General features: G+C 40.2%; 2 protein-coding genes across 4 annotated transcripts; one reads left to right on the forward strand and one right to left on the reverse strand.

The window, feature by feature from the left end:
- Positions 1 to 1,158: 1,158 nt before the first annotated feature.
- On the forward strand, positions 1,159 to 9,197 carry LOC117427797 (tectonic-1-like). Its single transcript, XM_058994688.1, has 14 exons — positions 1,159 to 1,906; positions 2,221 to 2,338; positions 2,489 to 2,619; positions 3,126 to 3,283; positions 3,674 to 3,776; positions 4,098 to 4,210; positions 4,502 to 4,522; positions 4,738 to 4,875; positions 5,354 to 5,479; positions 6,105 to 6,187; positions 7,088 to 7,228; positions 7,300 to 7,453; positions 7,999 to 8,115; positions 8,754 to 9,197. Exons 1-14 carry the CDS (start codon positions 1,483 to 1,485, stop codon positions 8,895 to 8,897), a joined length of 1,971 nt encoding a protein of 656 aa, XP_058850671.1. The 5' UTR covers positions 1,159 to 1,482; the 3' UTR covers positions 8,898 to 9,197.
- On the reverse strand, positions 9,148 to 17,825 carry LOC117963050 (voltage-gated hydrogen channel 1-like). 3 transcript variants are annotated; one of them, XM_034901481.2, is made up of 6 exons: positions 16,141 to 17,825; positions 12,083 to 12,274; positions 11,819 to 11,923; positions 10,861 to 11,092; positions 10,414 to 10,526; positions 9,148 to 10,047 (listed from the first exon to the last, which is right to left on the reverse strand). In XM_034901481.2, the coding sequence occupies exons 2-6, from the start codon at positions 12,254 to 12,256 to the stop codon at positions 9,991 to 9,993; spliced, it is 681 nt and encodes a 226-aa protein (XP_034757372.2). In that variant the 5' UTR covers positions 12,257 to 12,274; positions 16,141 to 17,825; the 3' UTR covers positions 9,148 to 9,990. The 3 variants fall into 3 exon arrangements, with proteins under 3 accessions (XP_034757372.2, XP_034757370.2, XP_034757371.2); XM_034901479.2 differs by lacking the exon at positions 16,141 to 17,825 and adding an exon at positions 14,672 to 16,114; XM_034901480.2 differs by lacking the exon at positions 16,141 to 17,825 and adding an exon at positions 13,575 to 16,114.
- Positions 17,826 to 17,940: the final 115 nt, after the last annotated feature.

Genomic DNA, 17,940 nt, shown 5'->3' on the forward strand with positions numbered 1-17,940 from the left:
CCCATGACCTGCGACTGAGACAGAGCTTTCTGACACTGGGCAGTACGTTTCGCTCCAGAATGCCTTGATAGTCTTGAGATTTAATTGTGCCCTGCACAGATTCAAGGCACCCTGTGCCAGGCGCACCAAAGCAGCCCCAAAACATAACCGAGCCTCCTCCATGTTTCACTGTAGGTATGGTGTTCTTTTCTTTGAAAGCTTCATTTTCTCGTCTGTGAACATAGAGCTGATGTGACTTGCCAAAAAGCTCCAGTTTTGACTCATCTGTCGAAAGGACATTCTCCCAGAAGGATTGTGGCTTGTCAATATGCATTTTAGCAAATTCCAGTCTGGCTTTTTTATGTTTTTCTGTCAAAAGTGGAGTCCTCCTGGGTCTTCTTCCATGGAGCCCACTTTCGCTCAAAAAGCGACGGATGGTGCGATCAGAAACTGACGTACCTTCACCTTGGAGTTCATCTTGTATCTCTTTGGCAGTTATCCTTGGTTCTTTTTCTACCATTCGCACTATCCTTCTGTTCAATCTGGGGTCGATTTTCCTCTTGCGGCCGTGCCCAGGGAGGTTGGCTACAGTTCCATGGACCTTAAACTTCTTAATAATATTTGCAACTGTTGTCACAGGAACATCAAGCTGCTTGGAGATGGTCTTGTAGCCTTTACCTTTACCATGCTTGTCTATTATTTTCTTTCTGATCTCCTCAGACAACTCTCTCCTTTGCTTTCTCTGGTCCATGTTCAGTGTGGTGCACACAATGATACCAAACAGCACAGTGACTACTTTTCTCCATTTAAATAGGCTGAATGACTGATTACAAGATTGGAGACATGTGTGATACTAATTAAAGAAACTAATTAGTTTGAAATATCACTATAATCCATTTATTTATTATCTTTTCTAAGGGGTACCAACAAATGTGTCCAGGCCATTTTAGAATATCTTTGTAGAATAAGCAATAATTCATCTCTTTTCACAGCTTCTTTGCTTTATTCTATGACATACCAAAGGCATGCAAGTATACATGATAAAATAGCTTTTAATTTCATCACTTTTCAGGAGGAATTAAGCATTATTTCAATGAGCTGTAAGGGTACCAACAAATTTGAGCACGTCTGTATATATATATAATATTATAACAGCATCACAGTCCTATGTTGTTTTGCTGTTGGGTTTAATTTGAGCAAACTAGAATCTGGAAAGTGAGAGGTCCCTTGACGGCGTTATGAGTCTGACTTCCATGATAAACCGGTTTTAGCACAGGAAAAATAAAAAAGCGGAGGAGAAGTGTTTGCTACTAGCGCCACTGTGTTTCCACCACAGTCAGGAATGCAGTTTCATAAAGTTATATGCATTGCTAACCTCGACTAACACACTACCAGTTAGTACATTTTCTTTGCCTTACAACACAACACGCAACTCTACCGGATATTGAGTAAAAAGTAATATTCACATTCAATAATAATAATAGTGTTTATGTTTTACCCAGCATGCTTACGCCGATTGACTTCCTGTCCGGATGCAAAACTCCAGGCAGTTTACGGTTACTAGGAGCAATGGGTCCGTTGCTATGGGCTCTAGTTTTCTGTAATTTTACAGTTATAATTCATTCTCAAATTACCACCACATCACAAACGAGTGAAAACGAACATTTAATATATGTAAACAAGATAAACACCGGGACCACTACACAGAGTGATCCCGATCCGACTGATTCAGCAATCCGATCGACAACACAAAGTGGCTTTTTAGATTCGGGTCAAATCGGTTCCACTGCCGACCCGACTGCCTCCACCGACTCGAATCCTACCGCTTCTGAAAGCGAGATATCGACTGGGAAAGAGGTTCCCAAAGCGGCCACCGTCTCAAAGCCTCTGCCGCTCGCTGGATCTCTTCCGACCCCCATCACCGACGGTAGGTTTTGTAACCAGAAGCGATGTTCAGTTTTGCAGAAAAACACAAAGTTTAAACTTGCATTCAGAAATGACACATTGCCTGTTTGTTTGCATTCCCCGATAGCATTCGGACTGACTAGAACCAGCTGTGTCTGTGGGATTTCCTATTGCCAGTACACATTCTAACCCTAGAAAGAGAGGATACAAAAACGACCATCAATCATATGACATTTTAAGCTACAGTTAAAACGCTACCCTTTAAACGCAGTGCTTGTAATGAAACAGCAGTGTTTTTCATTCTATGTGTGTTTCGTGTTCTGATTATTTCTCCAGTGTCCAGTCTGTGCCCCTGCGATTTGTTGGAGGGTCAGTGTGATGTCAATTGCTGCTGTGATCCATATTGTGCAGCAGAAATCACACTTTTTACAACATGTTTGGTTCAGAAATTGATGTAAGTTTATTGTTCTTATTCTTATTCTTCTTAATATTATTCTTTTGCATTTCAGAATTGGCAGAGACGACTGTATTACAAGCAGTGAAGTCAGTTCTACAGAGCAGTCTGTCTGTCTGGTGTTATTGAATGTGCTCTTTTTGTTTTTAGTGTGAATAACCAGCTCTGCAGTCAGCAAGCAGCTGTCTACTCACTCAATGTGACAAATAGTTCAACACAAAGAACATTCACCTTGACTGACCAGGTCAGCCCAGATGTCTTCTGCATACAGACAGCCAACTGTAAGTGATACTGCGGAGCCAAAGAAAACAGAAACGAAACTGTAAAACCAGCGGTGGAAATAAGACTCCTAGTGCATAACAGTTTCACCCAGTCCAGGTTTTACTAGGAGCTGTGAGCAGTGAGTCTTATTGAACATAGTAAAACCAGGAATGGATCAAACTGCTGTGCAATGGGAGCTTTCTTTAAGTTACCGTACCATGAACGTGAAAAATGTTAACACTGATACACTACTTACAGTTATCAATGCAGTAAAAACATGGCTAAAAACCGACATTAAAGGGCAGACAAAATACTATGCAAGTTCAAAGGGTAAAGTATTTCATTAATTATATATTTTTTATTATTTATATATTCAAACATGAAAAGCCCATCCCACCACTGATAATTTGTGGTTTATCACTGGTGATGTGAAGTATACACATTTTTGGTGTATGTGATTTTTTTTATACAGCATGTGGATATTATTTTAAAAAGCTGACATAATCATGTACTGTGTTCTCTCTAGATGAGTCCGGCTTGTCCTTCACTCCCCCTGAGGTGCCAACAGACAGTAACTTTGACAGTCTGGTCAGGCAGTTCATAGGCTACTTCTTCAGCTCTGCAGCAGTGAGTCAGACAGATGCGACTTCAAGCAGCGTGGAGAGCCAGGCTGCTGGCTATAAGGTGAAGAAGCGAACAAGTTGAATAATATATCTTATAAGATTTACAAACAGTAGTGTGCAATTTTATTAGAACGCCTCTGCTGTTTTGTTTTGCTGTGCATGTGAAATCAAACCACTGTAACTGAAAATCTTGGAAACTTTTATTTAAACAGGAAGTTGCTCAAGTGATTTAGTTTTTATTTTCGACTGCCCTGTACCTGCTTATGGTGTTCACAATCACTGTGAGTGGTGCTGGTTCAGTTACTCCAATACTGTGGATAGCTGCCAGCCATAGACACATGGAATGTAGGTTAGATCAGCCAGTGTCTTTATAGCTTTATATTTATGTATTTTAAAATACATGGCTAAAACAAACGAATACTCTGTGATGGCGATTTAATCTCTTTGTCAGTATGCTGACCTTATTCGAACACTCAGCGAGGCAAACGGCGAAGGATTTCTCAAGCTCCCAACCACAGCAGCAACTTCCCAGTGTGCAGACAGTAACCCTGCAGGTACTTACTATATTGGCATTACGTTGTGGCTTTGAAGCAGCACACCCTGCACACCCCTAGCAGGAGGTTTACCACTATGCAGTAGAGCCAGGCTGGTGACCAGAGTCCGTAAAGGCAATGCATCACACAGCAGTGTCCAGTACAGTCCTGTTATGGTACTAACTTGTATCAGGCATCTCTCCCAGAATAAGTGTCATCTTGTGAACTGCAGAAGTTAGACAACAAAGGTGTGATTTTTTCAAGCATGATGCTGAGATGTGCAATCTACAGCTTGACATGACCATCCACATTTCAGATTTCACTTGCTTTTCTTTTTCCAAGCCTTTTTAGAAAACCAGGCAACACGGTGCAGCCGAAGGTTCAGTGTGGCGACAGACTGCACTACTCTCTCTGCGCTAAACCTGCAGAGCTATCAGGATTTCCGAATCCTGTCTGTAAGTAAACTCATTTATAAGCCTCCCCTGTACTGCTGGAATTAGTTGCAGGTGCATGCTTGGCTCCAAGTGATAGTGTGGCAAGCAAGATACAGTGAATGAGAAAGTCTTGAGTCCTTCTAGCTACAAACTGCATTTAAGGTACAAACTGGACTGTTATCAAGGTCTGCTTTCTGATAAAGTTAAGTGCATAGAAGGATAAACTATAAGGAATCATATTGTAGTGTGAATCAAATGCCTTTATAGAATTATTTTTTTCCTTAAGTTTAATGAATTTATTTTGTATTACAGATTCCAAATGTAAACAGCTCGGTAAGTAATCTTTTCAAACATCTATTAATATATTAAAAAGAGGAGAGACCTAGGTCTTAGGTGCTGTTAAAAAGAATAATAATAATCATCATCCTTTTTTTTTTTTTTGGAGTTGCAAAATATGTCACAATTTTCCTCAGTAAAAATCAATGAATCCACATTGCTGATGTTGGTGACCACGTTGCTGGTTTATTGAATGTTTTGTTTTAATGTAGCTGGTGAGTATCAGTGTGAGCTCCATCACAGTGCAGTCCCTGGATGGGAGCCGCAGTCGGCTGGACACCACTGATGTATCTTCATACCCTCCTGAACCGCTGCAAGCAGGCACTGTGTGCAATAATGTCGTGCTTCAAGTAAGAGCCACTCAACTCTTCCATGTTTTTTTTTTTTCTTTTTATGTAATCCTGGGGGAGTTCTGGGAGGACAGGCTCAATATGTTGCCTCTTTCGGAAATTTAGACGGCATTTATTTTATATATTACCTAGGAATGTGGCTTCATTTACAAACAAGCCTGGGTGTCTAGGCTAAGCCACCACCGCACGATTCAGAGCTCAAAGGCTGCCCTTTGAGACAGATGGGCATGGAGGCTGAACTGTGGTCCCTCCTGGGCAGGCTTGAGGCATGGTCACGGTGCCTTGTCGGCTGCTCGTGCTATCCCTGTTCTGTGGGTAAACAGAGAGAACTTTACACTCTAGCACCTTTCTTCAATACTTGTCAACATTTTAATAAACATAAAAAAAGGTTCACAACTCCAGGCTTCACAATTGGCCACCTATCATTAGGATCATTACACACTAAAAAACTTTAACACTATTTCCTTCTGTTTTGCAGGTGAGTTATCTGATCTTATATAACGATGCTGGTGCTATTGTGGATGCCAAAGTGTCCTTTATACTGGGAGCCTTAAACAGTTCTATGGTGCCTGTATCACAGAGCTTTCAGATCACTTTTGTGCAGGTAAACACATGGCCATTGAATACTCCATATCTACTGCAGTGTTGTATTAGAGTAGAATATAATTCATTCAAAAGTTGTGCATGCTGATGCGCTGGGGAGGCCAAATCTAGACTGATCCTCAGAGCCAGCATTGCATGATATAATAAAAATATAAGTTTATATAAAGTAGTGTTAATTAGAATTAATACAGATTCAAAGATAGAAGTAAAAATGATGTCACAATATATAGAACACCATTACATCATGTAAGAATAAATCATGGATTTGAATGTAAACAATAACAAGTAGTTGTCATGCCGTCAAAAACCTATAAATACCTCCAATGTTTGGATTCAAACACAGGCTCCCAGCTGGCTCTTTGAGCTAATATATATATATATATATATATATATATATATATATATATATATTCAGGACTAAAGAATAATTCCAGTATCAACCCTGTATAATAGAAATAGATCTGATAATAATATGTAAACTTCTATGTGCCTATACTATTTTGCAATAAATAAATAAATAATCAATGATTTAATATCTCCAGAAATCTATTGAGATTTACCAATGGGAATGTTAACCACCGATATGTTGGAGTTTACACATCTAACATGATGCTGTTTCCTTCCAGGAGAATACAAAGCCTGTTCCTTCAAGTGGAAACCCAGGATATGTTGTTGGGCTCCCTCTAGTGGCTGGATCCAGAACTGCAGAATATCCTTTTGCATGTTTTTCATGTCAGCCAATTCACATCGGAGTAGCTTCGATGCTGTTTATAGATCTGTTGCCATTTAGTGTTTGCTGCCTGGAGTCAGGTTTTATAGGTGCATAAAATCATCACATGATAAGGTATTTCTGCCCAGGGGCTGTTTGAGTCTGCACATGTTTAAAGCATTAACACCAAGGGTCAACATCCGTTAGAAGTTTGACCTTTCTGCTGATTTCATCTGCTACTATTATGTGATGTAATGTTTTTGACATCTGGTTGTATTATAGAGTATATAGTGTGTGTGTGGTTGTCCTAAACAACTGGTTTTTGGAGTATCGTGCTACAACTCAAGCATTTATCTTGCAGAACTTTACATCTTAAATAAATCAAGTTGTATATCCTCTTCTGTCACAGCAGAGATTCAATACCCGTGTAAAATTGTACACACACACCCACGGAGACGAATGCAATACCACATGTGGCAAACTGCAAGTGCCTTAGAAGAAGGCAGGACTGAAAGGAGTTTAGAAGCTGTCTTATTAAAAGCAGATTGCAGAATAAACTGTATTATATGAGCAGGGTGTGACTCATCTTGCAATCGTGACGTCTGTTGAGTGTATGAGATCATGTCAAGTGTTCATCAAACAGAAAAAGCTGAAGCAAAGTTGTAGAGCTGCAGGGGCTGCTTTTATTCTGAACTTGTTTTCCAGCAGTGAACGCTTGATAAAGCTAACGTTGATCGAATGCTTCTCGTTTATCCATTATAGAATTTTCACCTGCTTTCGTAGACTCCATTTTGCACTAATCTTGATCAACCTTACGTAAGGTCATTTGCATGATTAGTGCTTCATAAAGCTACTTTGTTCTGTGTTTTATTTTATTTTTTTCTTAACTTGTTCTGCCACATCCCCCATTGTACTGAGTACTAACCAATTTGGGATGCTGACCATTATTAAGAGTTCAAGCAATCAAGATTGCTTGGCCGTCTCAGGAGAAAGGACCCCTGTTCTGTTTGGCATCAGTCTGGTGTCGGGCTGTAGATTCAGGTAAGAGAAGAGAACACTCTTCCAGGAGAGGGTTTCACTGTACAAACCGCACTGTGTGTCTCTCCTTGCAGGGTTCCCAGTACTAAGAACTGCACCCTGCTTTCTGAAACAATCCTGGGAGTACTTAGAGGGCAGGGTTTCCCTCAGTTTGTTGCCTCTTTCGGAAATTCAAAGCCCCAGAATGTCTTGGACTGGGTCCAGATCAAGACAGAAAACGCTGTATCGGTGAGTGACAAAGAAGTGACGTACTGCAGGAAACAAAACACCACCACACCTTGAATGAGCCCATATTTTATGCTGTTGTATGTCAGTACCTGTGCCATGGAGGTAGGCAGTGTGACATAACTTCCCTATCTACAATACATTAACACACATTTGATTGTACAAGAGAGGAAACAGCTCCTTCTACAAACATTATCAAGTCTGTTAAAGGCTTTGAGCAATGGGGCTTTCCTAATCAGTTTCTAGTGTTTTGCAATTTCCAAGTCACTGTGACACAGTGCAAAATGTGGACATTTTCTGGGGGAGTTTTGTCTCCATGTGAATTTTATAGTTTAATGTACTATGTGGGTGCGTTTTCTGTTTGGATCATAAGACTGCATGACAGACTGCCATTACTCATATAGACCTCATGTTGATTTTCAATACGTTCCTAAACTAAGAACTGGAATAGAAACTCTGCTGGGTTAGTTTAGTATTATTTAGTATTATAATGTTTTTATGTATTTATGAAATAACTGATTCTGAACAATGCCATTCTCATTTTTCAGAGTTGCAACATCCCCCTGTCTTTAGACATCGTAGTGCAGTGGACAAAGTATGGGTCCCTGGTCAATCCACAAGCTCAGATTGTGAACGTGACTGAGAAAATCAACTCCATCAGCCTGGTATGTCATTGTTCTGATGCGGTACAGCACCAGCCTGGTATGTCATTGTTCTGATGCGCTACAGCACCAGCCTGGTATGTCATTGTTCTGATGCGCTACAACACCAGCCTGGTATGTCATTGTTCTGATGCGCTACAGCACCAGCCTGGTATGTCATTGTTCTGATGCGCTACAGCACCAGCCTGGTATGTCATTGTTCTGATGCGCTACAGCACCAGCCTGGTATGTCATTGTTCTGATGCGCTACAGCACCAGCCTGGTATGTCACTGTTCTGATGCGCTACAGCACCAGCCTGGTATGTCACTGTTCTGATGCGCTACAGCACCAGCCTGGTATGTCATTGTTCTGATGCGCTACAGCACCAGCCTGGTATGTCATTGTTCTGATGCGCTACAGCACCAGCCTGGTATGTCATTGTTCTGATGCGCTACAGCACCAGCCTGGTATGTCATTGTTCTGATGCGCTACAGCACCAGCCTGGTATGTCATTGTTCTGATGCGCTACAGCACCAGCCTGGTATGTCATTGTTCTGATGCGCTACAGCACCAGTGTGCTCCCCACAATGGGGTACAGTATGTCTAACATTGTTGATTGAACCATTGTGCTCTAGTGCTAACTGTCTTGTTATTTGTTCAGAATGCTCTCACAGCAGGCAGGATCATGCAGATCTCCAGTTCAGTCTCCTTCGTTGACGTCTCTGCAGCTGCGCAGGCTGGTTATAAAGCCCCACCCACCATCGATGCCAAACTCCCCTTCAACTTCTTCTTCCCATTTGTCTAAAGAAAGCAGCGTCCAGTAGACCAAGCTCTCTGTGTGTTTGGAGAACCCCCACTCCATGCTCTCCAGGACCAGGGTCAGAAACCCCTGCAAGTTTAACCCATTATGATTAAATGGTGCTGGGTTGTGGTGAATTGATCAGTTTCCCATTGGATTTATTTGTGCAGATTGTAAATATTGTGTTGAACTATTTATTTGTAATACAAGTGTGTATATAATATGTATTTTTTTTTAAATCAAGTAAACAAGACACTTTTTTTTAAAATACATTTTTAATAAAATATATTTGATTCACTTTTTAAATGTTTAGTTATGATGTTTCTCAGCAACACTGACTATTATATTGCATTGTTAATACTATCTACAGTGCTGGTTTACACACTTGCACTTAGAGAAGTGAAATAGCAGAGTTATCTTAACTAATGCGTTCTGGCATCACTAGGGGGCAGAGTATTGCCAGGGGGCAGATTACTGGTTATACTGTGTACCAGATATACTCCGAGGTCAGACATGATTCTGAGCTCTATTGAGGCCACAGAGATTCTTTAAAAATGTGATCCAAAGTGAATTTAAAACAACAAGAACACATTAGTTAAGAGAACTCTGATATTTCAGAAACATACCAAGTTGCTGTCGACCCTCACAATACAGCTTCACACATCACAGTAACATGCTGACCCGAGACAATGACAGGTACATTTACACAGGGTGTACTCCCAAAATCCCTTTTTCTTCAAAACCACAGCACTACATTCCAGTAACAAAAACAAATTGATTCCTGACAGCAACAGTAAGTAAACTTAAGGCAAGAATAGTATCTTAAATTGTCAAGTTTAACGAAAAAGGAATGTGTTGGCGTCAGCCGCATTGCAAAAAAAAAAAAAAACCTCAGTGTGTATATATATATAGCTTGGTGCAGAACTGTCCAAAAAAAGTGACCTCAATACATTTGTAAAAAATCATAGAGGAATACTTGACCTTGCAAAGAGTTTAAGAGATCCCCAGAGTGTAAGTTATTCCCCAAGGTACAAAAAGATAGATTCTGATTGAATTGCCTTCACTCTTTCTGAGAACTCTGATGCACTTGTAAATTCATCTAGAAACGAATCCCATTCTGCTGTAATAGAGTGCGTAATCTCTGGTTTTCACTCTCCTGGAAAGCAAGTGCAGTCAAACGTCACCAGAGCAATTTGAATCATCATTATTTATATTTACATACCTTTTAATGTTTATATTACATGATTATCCTGCACTGCTTTTTGTCACTAACACTTGTCCACATGCGGCCCATCCAAATGTATTTATTAATTACAATGCCATTAACTCAAATAAAAGACACACTGCACTGAGCCCTTAGTCAATGTTAAATAAACACGGACTGGGTATTATTTTACAGTTTCACAGGACTTTGAAACACTATTTGTTGCAGACCTTGGCTAAAACTGCTGCATCTATGAATCCCTCTGCCCTTTTGAATGAACACAATACAAAACTAAAACAGAGTGTATGCAAGTCTTACCGTGTGAGCTTTATGATGCTGGAGTTCGTTGACTTGTTGTGAAAGCTGTTCATTTGCCGCTTTTAGCGTTTCTACCTTATGGTGTGCTTGAGACTTCACGGATACAATAATTCCTGCAAGATACCAGCAAGTCGGGCACATTAAAATACCAAACCATCAAATGTGATTGAGCTACATGTGGCGCCACCTACATGAATGATACCAGTACGTCAGTGTACTCTGTTAAGCTATTTTCAATATTTAAAGTGACAAAGGTTTACAGTTGTTTTGTATTTATACCCACAGGGAATCCATTTAACTCAAATATAAGCAGTACTAAGAAGCCTCTCTTCTCGCTCTCTCTCAGAGGGCTCCAGTGCTCTAGTACTTTATCACCAGGCACAGCTACTGCGTGGATTCCTGTGTGTAGCACAGCAGGGCTCTGGGGCTCTAGCGGTGCAGCGTTACCGTTGACGATCCTGGCCACCCTCCACAGCCTCAGCAGGATGAGCAGGCCCACTCCATCGAAGGCGTCCTCGTGGGAGATGTACACGATGTCCAGGATGAAGGACACGATCACCACGACGCCGTCAAACACTTCAAACTTGTGGTGGAAGAACTCCAGCCGGTATGCAAACAGCTTCCCAAACAGCTCCACCATGAAGAAGGTGAGCAGAGCTAAACTCAGGTAGTGGAACACCTGGAGAGGACAAATTGAAACACCTGTCTTAATCATACTGTTGCAGGGCAACAGCCCTGCCCCTGTAAATAATGTGTGTGGTGGAATGTAAGGTCGGCAGGGATGGGGTTAAATCTATCCCGCCAGCAATCACAGGTGTGGCCATTTCCTAATTAGGTAATTGGTGCTAATTGGACAGTGGTCACATATATATACAGAAGGATAAATCCTTTGTCTGGTGGAGAGAGTCTGATCTGTTCAGTGAAGGTGAATGCGTAGCCTGACAGCATTTTTTTGTTTTTCTTTTGGCCTTTGTGCCTGTTTATTTGTTCCTTTATTGTTTAATAGATGTGCGCAACAGCGCTTCACTGCAGCGTCTGTCTCTGAGTCTCTCTTCCTGTCGGTAACAGCTTGGGCCATGACGCTATCCTGTCACACATCCCCTCTGCATTTTGTTTCTCTATTTATTTGTTAAATCACCATTTTCTACTGTTTTTACACACATTGATGATTACTTCACCCTGAAACAGTGTGCTTATTAGAGATTTGTAATGTAAGCATCTCCGATAGACTCACTGTTTCGGGGGGTGGTGGGGGAGAGGAATAATCGGAGCACACCCCAAGTGCACCCATAGTGCTCATTATAGAAATGTCACCTTGCTCAGGATTATTCTGGTGACTGTGATCAGGGTGGCACTGATTCAACGTGACCAATCTGCAGGGTGCTTATTGAATGCATTTCTGTACCTGAGATGATATCTTGTGCTCATCTTGCTTAATGATGGCTAGGTCCAGGAGCAGCTCACACAGCACAAAGACAGCATCCAGAATCACCAGACACACCACAGACACCTGGGGCAGAGTCATGAGGTTAGACTTCATCTCAACTTCCACCGACAGCAGGACAACAAACAAGACACCACTGCTATCACTCTCAATGGGTTTAAGGTACGTGGTAAACAGCAGGTATCATACAAAGTTCTAGGTAACATGCAGGGGCGGATGCAGTACCTGGAACTTGTGCGAGCTGAAGAGTTTTCTCAGGGAGTCGCGGAAGGTGAGGCTGTGCTCCATGTTGTGCAGCGACGGCTCCTCTGCCTCCTCGTGGAACTCCTCCTCGTGCCACTTGTTGAAGCTGTGGTGATCATCACCCACTGCCGTGAAGTGCTTCAGATACCTGGCCATCTTCTACCCCACTGCCCTCTGCAGGCAGAACACACAACTCACTTACATACATGCACTTTATTAGGACCGGTCTACCTGATTGGATTTGGCATGTTCTCCTGGTATACCCTGGCTCCCTTGATTACTCTGGAAGGCTGGACGACGGCTGTAGTTTACTTAAGCGTTGTTACTTCTTTCACAACGATAATGCACCCATCCACCGTGCCTGAATGGTTTGATGGAGCTTGACAGAGAATTGTGCCCAACCACAGTGCCCAATCTCAATCCTAGTGAGCATTTTTTAAATGAAGGCTGTGTTCAACCTGATAGCAGTAATAGGTCCTAATAAAGTGGCCAGCCACTGCACATAGATACATTATTATTATTTATTTCTTAGCCGACACCCTTATCCAGGGCGACTTACAATTGTTACAAGATATCACATTATTTTTTATTATTATTATTATTTATTTCTTAGCAGACGCCCTTATCCAGGGCGACTTACAATTGTTACAAGATATCACATTATTTTTTACATACAATTACCCATTTATACAGTTGGGTTTTTACTGGAGCAATCTAGGTAAAGTGCCTTGCCTAAGGGTACAGCCACAGTGTCCCCCACCTGGGATTGAACCCACGACCCTCCAGTCAAGAGTCCAGAGCCCTAACCACTACTCCACACTGCTGCCCACATACATACAGCACATAGACACAAACAGCATATTCAATCAGAAGCAAATAAAGAAGTGGTTAACACAGAAATAAGGCTGCTGGACATTTCCAGTTTTACAATATAGTGTGAATGTAAGTTACAGCATTGCACTGTTTCATGATCCTGCCAGCACACCCAGACTGTATGCTACTAGCACAGCTGGTTATTCTGGTTTTTTTTTAAATATTCCTCAGTATTTACACCATTCACTTCCTCTTGATTATATGCCATCATACAGCAGCCACCCTTACTAATTAGGGCAGCAGTGTGGAGTAGTGGTTAGGGCTCTGGACTCTTGACCGGAGGGTTGTGGGTTCAATCCCAGGTGGGGGACATTGCTGCTGTATCCTTGAGCAAGGTACTTTACCTAGATTACTCCAGTAAAAACCCAACTGTATAAATGGGTAATTGTATGTAAACATAATGTGAAATCTTGTAACAATTGTAAATCGCCCTGGATTAGGGCGTCGGCTAAGAAATAAATAATAATAATAACTACTTGATCACAACGCTGTAGTTCACCGTTTGCATTTACCTGCTAAAAAACAAGTTTTTGTTAGATAGTTTTAACAAATGCTGCGAGTCCAAACCTTAAAATAAAAAGAAAAAATTGAAAAAACTTACCTTTAAAATGAAATAACAAGCTGCTGACGCGTGTGCACACGAGCCCGTCTCAGGTGAATAGACTCTTTGTGCAGCGCGTTCTTGTATTTTCAATATCCAATCAATGCTGTTCTCATTTCCGTTTTACCAAAGAGGGATCAGATAAGCCAAAAAGCACAAAGAACCACGCGGCATGGAAAATATTTGATCCAAGCTGTTGCCAAGAAACGGTTCCTTTCTCAAACCCTGCCTGAAGCGACTGTTACTACCGCTAATATTTGTGCACCAGGACAAGTGGCTGCTGCAGCTGGCTGAGTTTTTTTTTTTTAAACATGCAAAAGGAGTTCTCAAACCATTCAAGTCCAGCACCTTGTTGGTTTGCATGGCTGGAAACCACAGTTCACTTGTCCTGCACCCAATCCCGTGCTTAAAAACAATTCCAACTGCAGCAAATTCCAGCTGCAGCATTCAACAAAAAGGCTACCAGTCAGCCTTTGCTAATCTGACCCCAAATCTAATCAACATTGAACTGCATTGATATTCTTACAAGACAGACATTGTACATAGGAGGTCAAAGGCACCCACCAGACTCCCACAGGGTATACTACACCTGCACTGTGAAACAAACAGTCCCAGAGAAGCACAATTGGCACAACCCTGCGCTGTCTGCCATGCTAGGTAGCGCTGAAGAGGACAGTCCCCAAACACTGAAACCGATCTGTTGAGAACTGTGATCAATCCAAAGGAGGTCACAGCAAACTTTAATAAAGACACGCTGAATGGGTGTCACTACTGTACCGATCAACACTGTACTAAACGTGTTACAGCCCCATTCGTATTTTGGATAAATGTTAAGAAATATGTATTGAATATTAGTTTGGCAATAACTGTGAATCGAAATAGTTGAGAGAGACCAGTGAAACTGGCAGTCTGTCACAATGCATTACAGTCTTTCTATTTTGTGTATTATTTTAGCTGATTACAGCTTGTCATTTATTGACAACTTTAGTAAAATAATCCCATCTTGGTTGGTTTACAGAAAATAAGCCCCTCTTTTTTGTTCTGAAGAACAATGCGCTGTCTCAATCTCTATTAAGTTTTCAAACAAAATAACTTACCAAGAACAATGCTTTCCAGACCCCTGTGCAGTATGCCTGTTATCCTCGCTTTATATTACTGACTGTTCTGGGAAGGGGATTTCAGAGCATCATGATTTGGTGTTTATTTGTTACTTCCTCTCCTGTGACACATTGCTGTTCTAAACCGGTTCGTTTTTTCAGTATGTAAATTAAGAATCACTAATCATCCCGCATGAATGCATACACCTGTTTGTTTGTCGAGACTTGTTCTGCAGAAAGAAACATATTGAATTGTATAGCGTATATTTATATCTACGGATGTACATAGCCATTTTGAAAGCTTTTCTTTATTAACCCTTTCATATCCCTAGTTTAAAGGTACAGGAGTCCTTGCGTTTTTTTTTTTTTTTTTTTTGTTTTTTTTTTACAGTTAATGACGATGTTAAATTATCAGCTCCAGTCATTCCTTTCCAAAATTCCTTCAGCAAAAATATAGATCTTGAAGATGTCCTTTAAAACCATCTACTGCTGCTGTACAGGGGGATAATTAAAGAATGACAATCATTTATTGTATTTTAATTATTGTATGTATGTATTAATTCCACAACCAAACTTGTTATATAATATAACGGAAATAGTGTTGCTTTTTTCCAAAACATTGCAAAGCACATTGTGTTGTACATACGAATGTTGCAAGCAGGTTCTTCTTTTCATATATATTAACAGTTTCATAAATAGTCACATAAAATCACATGCGTTTAATAATTACATAATAAACAATCTTACTCACATTCTAAATTGCACAGTACAAAATACTACTCCCAAAATACATGTTTACTGCATAAAAATGGTTTCTCCTATAGCCTAATCTCTAACTAAGGAATGCATTGCAAATATTACGCATTTCACAGGGAATGTATGAATACATCCACCATGGACACGTGAAACAACCCTTTTAAATACTATATGTCTCGATGTTTTACTCATGTTAGCTTGCATTTCAAGCGCACACTCACACACAATGCATGTTCTATCAATTTGATAGGCAGTACTGCTCGATTTATACAAACCCCGTGCCTATTTAATCAGAATTTGCGGGACGAGACGGTCCTTAAACATGCATGAAAAAATGAACACACAAACATGCCCGTTTCAGCTATATTTGACGGTATCATATATGAAACACCAATGAAGCACGGAGCAAATAAAATGTCCTATCCTCGGCGGTTTGGAATCTCGTGATTTCCTGTAGCATACTTCGAGTAACACAGCATCCAAATCACAACTCACAACAGAAACCCGCAACTTTAAACTCTTAACTAAGCGCAAAACAATCTGGTGAGCCCCAATTATCAGAATTGTTAAACCAGATTTATTTTTAAAACATAGGTGTATTTAGTAGCGTATATGTAACATTAAAATAATGTGTTTTTTTTTTCTCTCCAAACAATGCATATGTGTAGACTACACTTTTTTAAACAACAAAAAAAAAACATATTCACGCTTACCTTAAGAATTGCAGTTTTATTAACTTGTTAATGTGCTTTTTTTTTCTCTCCACCTCTTTCTCTGAGAAACTTTGACCCGCTTGTTATTCCCCGCCTTCGTCGGGGTTGATCCCAACACATATTTTTCCAAATGGCATACCGCTACAGACGTCAGTTTTAAACATGAATACCGTTTGTTCTAAAATATCTAGGGTATATAAAGGAAATGGACGTTCAAATAGAGAGAGAGTGAGGTTTATTGAGGATATAAAGGGAAAAACAGGTACATATTTTGTTTTAACCAAACTACGGTTATACACAGCAACAGGGTTTCAGAATTACACTGCATTGAGTTAACCGACGAAGCGCCAATCTTTCACGGTTCAGTACTTGCTAAACCAGCCTGCTTTCCAACATATGCAAATTAGAGTAGAATCTAACGAATGAGCAGTCCTTCCCTGAGGAATAGAAATATTCCCTTCCAGTCTGTTGGCTGTGAAGACATCCTGAATCTGTCGCAATACAGCAATACACATCCTCTAGGCTTGATATTACAATGTTAAAGCTGAACACGTATGTGATACTAATCAAAAGCTCTTAATGACTGCCTTTCCCTTGTGCAAAAAGCCTATGGATTTAGGATTGAAATACACGAATTAAAAAAATAAAATAAAAAAGTATAACACATTATGCTTAAGACTGTGGGCCCTGAATTTAATCAAAGCTTATTGCATTGTTATACAGTACTTTATAATGTCTATAGCACAGCCATAAGTTTGATAGAATTCAGGCGTGGATTTCCACCAAACCTCTGGTTAACAATCAAAAGTTCATACAATGAAGGACAATTAAACAATAAACATTAAAAAAGACTTCATGACATGTCACAACAAAATCAGTTTTTTACACCAAACTGACTTGTTATTTAGTATACGTTTAGAAGTTATTAAATGTGATCCAGTCATTTCAACTAGCAAGACAGGACAGTTGAAGCAATGCATCTTCATGCAGGTTTTTTTTTTGGTACCCTTATTTACATGCATTATTCTTAAATCAGACAACTGTACAAAGATCCAGGGCACTAGTACATATATTATTAAAACACAAACAAACAAAAAACAACGGAATAGTCTTGCATGTATTCGTCTGACACCCTATGGTGGTCCTGATTGAGAACCCTTTCTCTGAAATGTCATTCCTTGAATCTGGTTTACAATGATCTTCTGAAGTTCAGCCTTCTGTATATTCTACATTATCATAAATCAGACGTTCCCCAAAGGAAGCCTCAGCTGTAGAAATAACCTTCCCCTTTCCACTTCAACATTGTATTTAGCTTCGTCATCTATGATATGACAAACAGCCACTATATCACTTTGATTTCGTGAAGTATATTTCAATACAAAACAATTCAGTACTGTTAATCATTGCACTAGCACAAGCACAGACCAAGGGTCATATTCATAAAGACAAGGCCTCAATAAGAAAAATATGGGTGTCTGTAGGTTGGAAATTACCCTTCAGAATTGTACTTGTTCTCTCCCTTACTGGTCTACTGCAATTATGTTCGATTCCTGAAATAGAACAGTGTTAAATATTCTTATACTGCCATGCTTCGCTTGGTTGCAATATTACAGTATTGATGCAAGTTTTTTTTTTTTTATTACTACCACCTTTTAGCCAGGAGATGGCCTTCTAGGACACAGCATGCACAGATGCAACTACTTTCCTATGTGTAGTAAAAACACAAGCCTTGTTTTTAAAAGGGATTCCAGTTCAGTGCATTACATATTCCACACGTGTCCATCTACAAGAAACCAGAAT

The sequence above is a fragment of the Acipenser ruthenus genome, chromosome 21 (genome assembly GCF_902713425.1).
Source record: "Acipenser ruthenus chromosome 21, fAciRut3.2 maternal haplotype, whole genome shotgun sequence".
NCBI lineage: Eukaryota > Metazoa > Chordata > Actinopteri > Acipenseriformes > Acipenseridae > Acipenser > Acipenser ruthenus.

Excerpts from the sequence above, each read along its gene's own strand:
- LOC117963050 (XM_034901481.2), bottom strand. The coding sequence starts at position 12,256 with ATGGCCAGGTATCTGAAGCACTTCACGGCAGTGGGTGATGATCACCAC. Across the intron at positions 11,924-12,082 it reads TCAGCTCGCACAAGTTCCAG|GTGTCTGTGGTGTGTCTGGT; the intron begins GTACTGCATCCG and ends ACTCTGCCCCAG. Across the intron at positions 10,048-10,413 it reads AGCATCATAAAGCTCACACG|GAGAGTGAAAACCAGAGATT; the intron begins GTAAGACTTGCA and ends CTTGCTTTCCAG.
- LOC117427797 (XM_058994688.1), top strand. The coding sequence starts at position 1,483 with ATGCTTACGCCGATTGACTTCCTGTCCGGATGCAAAACTCCAGGCAGT. Across the intron at positions 3,284-3,673 it reads GCCAGGCTGCTGGCTATAAG|TATGCTGACCTTATTCGAAC; the intron begins GTGAAGAAGCGA and ends TCTCTTTGTCAG. Across the intron at positions 3,777-4,097 it reads TGCAGACAGTAACCCTGCAG|CCTTTTTAGAAAACCAGGCA; the intron begins GTACTTACTATA and ends TCTTTTTCCAAG.